The sequence below is a fragment of the Cimex lectularius genome, unplaced genomic scaffold (genome assembly GCF_000648675.2).
Source record: "Cimex lectularius strain Harlan isolate CLEC.00 unplaced genomic scaffold, Clec_2.1 scaffold350, whole genome shotgun sequence".
NCBI classification, from domain to species: domain Eukaryota; kingdom Metazoa; phylum Arthropoda; class Insecta; order Hemiptera; family Cimicidae; genus Cimex; species Cimex lectularius.
In genome coordinates, this window is record NW_019392929.1 from 321,600 (window position 1) to 330,866 (window position 9,267).

The 9,267-nt window shown below is 36.3% G+C and overlaps 1 protein-coding gene across 2 annotated transcripts in view; it reads left to right on the plus strand.

Moving 5' to 3' along the window:
- The window catches only part of LOC112127865 (serine/threonine-protein phosphatase 2B catalytic subunit 3-like), a 177,183-nt gene extending 171,210 nt beyond the window's left edge, over window positions 1-5,973 (plus strand). For both annotated transcript variants that reach the window (XM_024229346.1, XM_024229347.1), the window contains exon 3: window positions 5,792-5,973. In XM_024229346.1, coding sequence (XP_024085114.1) covers window positions 5,792-5,958 — 167 coding nt within the window. In that variant the 3' untranslated portion in view covers window positions 5,959-5,973. The remainder of the gene's footprint in view (window positions 1-5,791) is intronic.
- Window positions 5,974-9,267: the final 3,294 nt, after the last annotated feature.

The following is a 9,267-nucleotide window of genomic DNA, read 5'->3' on the forward strand; positions in this document are numbered from 1 at the left end:
CTGTTGTTTGGGCTGTCTTCAGTTAGGTTTTGTCGGTTAGTTGTGCGGATAGTTGGATGTGCTGCTGGAAACTATCGGCAACACTTGGAAAGAACTTTTTTGTCTGCCGTGGGTTGGGGTGGAGGGATAGTTTAAAGTGGAAAGTGAAGAAGCTTGTTCGGATAAGATCTTTCACGAAAGGGATTTTAAGATCTTTATGGATCGTTTGATTGGTGACATACGATTGAAAAGAATTCGTTGGACTTGGGATGGTTTGGTCGAGCCGCGACAGCTCGATTCCGTAGGTCCAAATAGGTCTGATGAGGGTTTTGTACGCGTTTACTTAGTGTTGCTTTTGGTCCAAGTAGGTGTCTGAATAGTTCATATTTTTTGTTACGTTCTTGTCGTTTTAATCTTAGGTGGGTTCCATGTAAGGTCCACTAAGTAAAGCCTTAGGTAGCGGACTTGGTTCGATTATTTTGCTGTAAATGTGCACTGGTGGACAGGTTTGACGTTTGAGCGTAAAAGTAACTACCTTTTTGTTCGTTTCACCTAATCCGCCACAGATTGCATCAGTCAGTAATAAGGTTTATGTGTTGTTGGATTGCTTCAGTTGCTAGGATAACATTGGAGTGTGTTGATAAGATTGCGGTGTCGTCCGCGTAGGTTGTGAGTTGTGTGTTTGGATGTGTGGGTATGTCAGCAGTGCATATGGGCCTAGGATATTTCCTTGTGGAAAGCCGGCTTTGATTGAATAAGTGAAAAATCTCACTTTAAACCATCGATCCAAGAGGAAGGCTTTCAGGATAAGATAACTAATAAAGGAGTCCGGGGTGCCATGCTCGGTCAAATGCTTCCATAACTTCCAGAAACAGTATTTTGAAAGAAAAACCCATGATGGCAAGTTTCAGAATTAGCGAATTCTTATCTGTTTAATCAAACTGCTTTAAGGTCGATAAAAAACAATATAGTTTTCTACCTTCTGAAAAATTTAAATAGATTATATTTGAGAGCACAAATAATTTATCGCTTCTCGGCCTTTTGGCTAAGATCAAAGTGTATTTTCGTCAGTTTATTTTATATTAATTCTGGTGTGAGGAAATCCCTCTACAACGGACAGCTAAGGGCTAACAAAACTGTAGATTTTATTTAAAAAATTCACTCCATAATCAATATTGCCTAAATATGTATATTTATTATGTATTTTTTTAAAAATTTATTATATGTATTTGAAACATCAAAAAATTCATATAAATTTTTTTTAAAGAAGTGTGTACACTTTAAAATTAGGAAATATGTATGTAAAAATTTATGTTTTAAAATATTTTGTAATTTTCTTTTGATTAGCTTTCCAACTTTTTTCTTTACGATAATTTCTTCTTGATTACATATTAGTTGTGATATTGTATTATAACTCATTGAATCTCCCTTCAAAAAAAGAAAAAAACTGTCCGTTATTTCATTAAAAACGGCGTGTTCATTAAATCCGCGTGCGTTAGAGAGGTTTCCGTTGTAGAGGGTTCAAAATTTCCTATATCATTGAGTCTGGACCCGACAAAATTATCCGTTACGAGGGGTGTCCGTATATGAATATGGCACACTTGTGTAACCAGGAATATTAAAGCATAAATGGAATACAAACACATGTACAAAATACTATAAAAACTTACACACTCCAAATACAAATAAAAAACAAGGATAACTATCATTGTAATAAATAGTTGCAAACAGGAATATCCGCCGATAGACAAAGTGCTATCGACAACTCGTCAAAATAAGATATATTTCTTCTGTTTCTAAAATATGAACTATACAACTGTTTCTATATATTAATTAAGGTTTTTAGTTGAGACAAAAAAATCAATGTCACGAGCGGGATTCGAACCCACGACCTTCGGCTAGATCGTATCTATTATCTAGGCTTTTTTATTTCAACTAAAAACCTTTATTAATTGAAAGATATTAATTGGTCAAGCGGTCCACGAAGACTAGTGAATTGTATCTATACTTTATACAGATTGCTTCTGGTTTTAACATACTAAACTTAAATCTCTGCTTATTTAGTTGCATAGCGTCGTCGATCATTGCTAAAAGTCATTGTTGGAACGTCGAAAAATGGCTTCGCCTGTTTAACAATGCAACGCGCTTAACGCCGGGAAATATTTCACAATTGATCATTCGTATGTTAAACGTGTTAAGTGCCGTCAGAGTTTTAAAAATGCCAACACATTTCAAAGCCGTTTAGGTTCTATTGATTTGTCACGAACCCCGGTGAAAATCGAGCGCACTCGTTGTTGACAAGTGAATGAAAAACCTTCCCGGATTAAGAGCCAACTTTGGGAGATTGAAAGATCTATTTTAAGAATTCTTTTATTATCAAGCCCGTGTCAATCGGGAGGCACGTCAGAAGATAACGGAACCGGATAAAGTGGAAGAGGTTCGCAGAGGACGATCGGTCACCGTCAAATCTTGCAGGACAAGGTCCCAGTCCTTCCCGTCGGGAAACTATTAACTTTTAAAAAACCTTTGGATGAAAAAATAAATAGTTTAAAGCTTCAAAAATATTTTTAAATTTATGAAAAATGGACGTGCCTAATCCTAGACAAACGCCGGGCAGTGTTAAAGGCTTTCACACACGAGCTATTTCTGTCACTATTGAACCATTCATTTTTTTAAAACGGAAATAATCTTGCTTTAAATATAATTCTATACTTGCACAGCAGTCTTGTCTTTTCCGTTTGTTCCTCGCCAGTGAACCCTTGGCCCAAAAAGACATTTTTTTTCTTTATTCTCTCGCATTCGTGCGATATGAGACAACATAGATGAATTTTTTCGCTTTTCTCCATAAATGGGAAGGAAGTGACGACATCGGTAAACGTAACGTAGACAATAATAATTCTATCTTGCATTTTATAAATTTTAAGTTCTCTCTCTCTCTCTCTCTCTCTCTCTCTCTCTCTCTCTCTCTCTCTCTCTCCCTCCCTCTCCTGTTTACATTTGATTAAAATTACAATTGGACATACTAGACGATTACACGTCCAAATCTTAGGCTCTCTCTCTCTCTTTCTCTCTTTTTTTTCTTTCTCTCTCTGTTTTTTTCTTTCTCTTTCTATTATCTATCTGTCTATACATCTATCTCCCCTCTCGTTCATTCTTTTACCTTTCTTTTTCATCGTATCTTCTTTCATATTTTTCCTCTTTCTTCTTTCATATTTTTCCTCTTTCTTCTTTCATGTTTTTCCTCTTTCTTCTTTTTATCTTTTCTTTGCCTCTTTCTCTCTCTCTCTCTTTTTCTTTCTCTTTCTCTTTCTATTATCTATCTGTCTATACATCTATCTCCCCTCTCGTTCATTCTTTTCCCTTTCTCTTTCNCTCTCTCTCTCTCTCTCTCTCTCTCTCTTTCTTTCTTTCTTTCTTTCTCTCTCACTCACTCACTCTATCTATCTATCTTTCTGTCTTCTCACTCACCCTCGTTCTCAAACACAAACCACCAAACCAGATAGAAAAATTTTGGACAAGTACTAAAAAGTATGTTCAAGAATTAAAATAAATAACTAAAACCAATCGAGGTTCTGTTAAATGCATATTTATTTCAAATTAACTTTACAATGATAACAGAATAAAATTGTACCATAAGAGCAGGAAAGGACGAACTCTAGGCTTGGCAGAATGGCTCATTCAGATTTTAATTTCCTGTTCCCTTTCGCCTCTCCAATAAACGCCGGCTCACATGGCTCACATATACGATTTGGATGTGAATTGAATAAATTACAGATCATAAATTCCGTCCCATGTGTCACAATAGTGATGAAATCATGCGTTGAAGTTGCCATTTTGTGTCAATATTAATTGAAGAAATTTCTATTTTGTAACAGTGGTTCGCAACAGCAGTAATATCTTGGTGTTTTTTTTTTGTTTTTTTTTAGGGGGGGGGGAATGCAAGTGTATAATCGGTCGAGCATTTGAACGCAGGACCTCTTGGTTGTTTGTAATTGATCTGGTTTTGTGTGTGTTGGATGGTTTGTGTTTACCCTAGTTTCCCTCATTTCTTAATTTCTGTTCGCTTTGTATACTCCTGTTCTATTTTTTGTATTTGATTGTTCGCTGGGTTTATACTACTTTTTTTGAGCGTACGAACACTTGTTATTTGTGATTTTTATTCACGTGCCGCTTTTATTTAATTTATAATCGATTGATTTGTTTATACTACTTTGTATTATCTATTATTATTTGGAGATCGTGAGATGCGGTTTGTTGTGACGTAGGTGCAGAAAAACATTTTCTTTATCGTGCCTACGTTCGACCTTTCATGAGATCATCTTCAGGGCTAAAAGTGTTCGTTTTCTGTGTAGATGTGTTGAGAGTGCCCCCTGTTGATTTAAGTCTGTTGGAACGCTTATTTTATTATTTGTAAATCATTGTTTGTTGCATTTAGATTGTTTAGTCTTCTTTCTTATTTTATGTTTGGAGTGGGTCCGCTAGTATTATCATTTGTATTTGGTGGATTTTTGTGTTTATACTAGTCTGGCTCGTTTTTTAATCTGTGATTGCTGCGTGTTTGTACTATTATTTATTTGATTGTTTGCTACGTTTGTACTACTTTGATTTGTTATTTGTGTTCACTGTGCTTGTTCTACTTTTTTACATTTATGATTGATTGTTTGCGGTGTGTTACCTATATTTGTTAATTTGTGTTTCTCTCTCTCTCTCTCTCTCTCTCTCTCTCTCTCTCTCTCTCTCTCTCTCTCTCTCTCTCTCTCTCTCTCTCTCTCTCTCTCTNTTTCATGTTTTTCCTCTTCCTTCTTTTTCCCCTTTTCTTTTAGTTCATCCTTTGCCAACAAAGAGGATTATCACGCTAAGCACCAATGCCGTAATTTTTACAATTTTGCAAAGGGATCCATTTGTTTTATTTCATTTGGCTCAAAATTGGCCGCGTATGCATCCCGCTGCACAAACCGATGGAAAACGTCCTTTATCTTTAGAGCATTTTGTTTGGAATATGTTTATCAAAAACTTTCAGGGTCATATCAATTCCAATTTAATGAATTTTCGAAGCCCTTAGGGAGTCCAAAAATGACTCGTTTTATTAGGGGATACCCACAGAGTTTAAATATTTTAGTTTCAATTTTTAGTTGATCATTTGTTATCATCCTGTTCTATCTACTTTGCCCGTTTTCCTAGTTTAGTGTGTCATTATTTGACCAAGCTCAGTGACGATCAGGAATTTCATATGCGGACCTAGATGACTAGAAATAGCCATATAAAAGTTTAATCACCCCGCAAAACTTACACCCTATGAAAAAAAAATCGGCGAGCAATGTTTTTATGTCGTAAATTAGCCGGCAATGGGGAAAATTCGAACTTGAAGAGAAAATCGCATCTCCTGAAAATTTCAGTTCAATTCAATAGTTTCTGTTACGTAGCCTCGTGGTTCATATCGATGGACATCCGACGAAGGGTAACAACGCCCTCAGGCTGACATGGCCCCCACATTCATAGTGTCCACAGCTGAGTGAACACTGTCGGCGATAACCTTCCCAAACTATAACCCCTCGATTTTCCTTACATAGTGGACGGACTCTATCGCTATCCTATGAACTGGGTTTCCTACAGCCTTATTTCCAACATATTTTTAACATTCTTTATAATTATTATTATCTCACGTTAGCAACTAAGACGGGGACCGGCTTATAAGCTTAATGTTTCATTAAACCTCTGAACATTGACCATAATAATTTAAGATAAGAAAGCATGTTTTTTTATAGTTGAAGTTATTTCCTGAGACCTAAATATTGATTTTTTTTTGTTGCAGTCTGCGGAGATATCCATGGGCAGTTTTACGACCTAATGAAACTGTTCGAAGTCGGGGGACCTCCTGCGACCACCAAGTACCTCTTTCTCGGTGATTACGTCGATAGGGGTTATTTCAGTATAGAGGTGAGTGCCTGTTCAAATATTCCATACCTTCTGATAACTTGATTAGAGGTACACTTTAATAAATGACGCGGGTGATGTCATTAATGGAGTTAATACCCTCTGCACTTCATTAGCAAACATAGCCCGTCAGTCCTCTAGGAAATGAAGGGCTCGCGAGACTTGGCGGGTTTCTAATTGTCCATCCACTCCATCATGCCCTTAGCGTCGTCATCGATCAACCGACACCAGAGGCGGGAAAAGCCCACTTTTTTTTGACAATTTACATATTACATCTAAGCCTTGCTTTGCATGCGAAGTCAGACCGAAATCATCGCTTTCCGATTAGTCAACTTTTTCCTCATCTTGTTCTGTCAATTTTGTTGAACATTTTTAAATTATGGATTGACAATACTCTAATCCATCAACGTCAAATCCCATCAAATCGATATTTCCCACACACATTTTAATCGTGGATTTAAAACGACAAATGTTAAATGAAGAATTTATCTTTACCCCTGTCAGGCCGGGGGTGTTTTTATTAGACAAAACGAAAAATTGCGGAAAATACATTATGTAAGCTATTATTAAATCAAGATTTTCCAGTATGATGGCAAGGATCAAATCCATCCGATGGAACCGTTCTGGCATTTACAAAATTGAATTATTTGAAACTGGGGAAATAGTAGCAGAAAGCACAAGTTCCTGTTGTGTTTGCTTCCCACTCTGCTATCCTTCGTATTTGTCCTGAATATTATACGATAATTTAATTGTCTTGTTTGTGCCGATCCTCATCTGATCACCCTATCTTCCTTTTCGTTCAAAATTTCATTGTGTACCTGGTACCCAAGTATCATCAAGTTGTGTTTCTTCAGGTTTTGTAGATTTTGGATGCATTCACTGACCAGTTTTGATGTAATTTTTTTACATGCTTACCTTTTTTAAAATTTTCTAAGGCAAAAGCATTGATGGCATGAATTTGAGCTTGAATTTTTTGGACTTGTTCAAAAACACGATACTTTTCTTTCATGTTTTGGTGCCATCTGTATACCAAATTATTCTATCGTTGAAGGACTTAGTTTTTTCAGTTTAAAAAAAAATCAAAGAAGTGAAAATTTTCCACCATTTATTATAAATAATTGACAGTAATTTTAATTAAATGTTTCGATTTTATCTGCTTAGTTTTGTTTTACAAACCATAAAGTTGTATTTTTGACCAGATGTTTGGTGACCGCCAGGCTATGTAAAATTATGCTCAGTATAACCAATTAATATTGAAGATAAACGAGCCTTAATTATATTTATCTGACAATTATTTTTGTGCTTTATTTAACCGAAAGAATTAGAGTCAGCGGGGCTTGTGCTTCGGTTGTCACATCATACAGGTATTTTAGTTGAAATAGTGTCGTGATTATTATAATTAGACGTTAGGGCAGCAGGATGTTGCGAAGACGGACAAATTGAAGAAGTGCTATTTATAATTGGTGGGACTCGTCCGGGGGCTGGCCTATCTTTGGAGATGCTGGGCGATTCGCAACAAAGCTCCGACGGATCCGGTTACCCGCGACATCATCACGGTTCGAAAACGATATTGGCCCCGACGCGTCCTTTATCGCAAACAAAGTGTAAAATTTTAATTTAAGATTATTTTTAACCGGAGGGGTTTCGGACATTAGCAAAACCTATTCTTAAATTCTTAAAGTATTAGAATGTTTTCTGGCTTATCAAGATTTTGTAAAAATCGTTCTGACTGATGATGTCTAATTATGCTCTCAACAATTGGCAATACTTCAAATCTTATATTTCATACCAATTAACTCGTGATAACAAGTCTATTGTTTTACTAATTGAGGTTATTCCATTAATTAATTATTTTTTGTAAATAACAATATTTCAATGACATTAGAATGCCCTATTAAAGGAAAGCATACAATATTCTGTGTTTTAACCCTTTTTGACCCAATGTTGTTTAAGTGTCACACCCAACTTTTAGTTGAAAAAATGTGTTAAATGTTAAAGCGCCATATGCCAAAAGGTCAAAAATCATCTTCATAATAAAATCTCTTGTGGCTGAGATAATTGAAACCGCGATCCGCCACTCTCCGAATGACAGTAATCACGAGTTTATGAATAATAGCTTTAATCAAAACGCAATACTGCGGAAAAAAAATTCCATGCGACTTTTGTTAAGGTTCAACCATCATTACTTTGGATCGTACCTCAGCTGAATCATCAAGGAGCCAGCCCCTGACTCAAAACACATATGTCTGACGTTTCCCAACTTAAATATGTACGATGAAAAGCGTAGGAATTTCATAGCCGTGCTCAATTACCTGGATGGGATACTGAAAGACACCAACACGTACAGATGGTTTTTCAGATGGCGGAGATAACAGCGTGGAAATCTAAACTTTTTTAAAGTGTCCACTTTCTTTCCTAAAAATTTGTAAAAATATATTTCCATCATTGAAAAAAAATTAAGAGAACGTACGAAAGAACTCTTGCACAATACCACAAGCCTGCGAGAGTTATTTTTTTCATTGTACTAACCATGATTTTTGTCGTGATTTAGCATCGAGTGATTTGTTGTAAATTTATTGGATTATTGTCTGGTGCATCGACGTAGATAGTTATCATTTGAGGAACTAACAAAAGCAAATTAGTTTCTGCCTTTGTCACTTCGGTTTGCCAATTATATCTATATTATATCTACATCTTAAAATGCTAGATTATCGTTTGTACCTCAACTGCAAATGACAAATAGCCCCAAAACATAAAATACATATAGATATATCAACACCCAATGCAAACATAGAAGTCTGGTCATTTCTCCAGAGTACTGTATATTCCGGCAGGTTCGAAGCCACTCCATTCTCGCTAATTACTTACTTTCTCCAAAGATCATACATTCACCCCAGAGTATTTCATATTCCTCTGTGCGGGTTTAAACAACATTTTCCTTTCACGCTATTAAATTACATTCATCCCAATAAATTAACATAATATTCGATGTAATATAAAATCCTGGTCACATTCACTCCCCCAACGACACTACGTTCATCGCGGCGGGGTGCGACCTGCTGCAATCTCGCTAATAATTACTTTTTTACTCCCTAGATGTCACACACTGACCCCAAGTACTCGAAATTCCTCGAAGTAGGTTAAACAACCTCTTCCTTTCACGCTAATAAATTACATCCATTCCAATAAATTAAACCTAATACCCGATCCAACATAGAAGTCTCGTCATGTTCACTCCCCCAGAGACTCCACATTCATCGCGGCGTGGTAGAACCCACTCCATTGTCGGTAATAGCTTACTTTTTTAGTCCCCATATGTCACATACTCACCCCAGAGTACTCGATACACCTCTG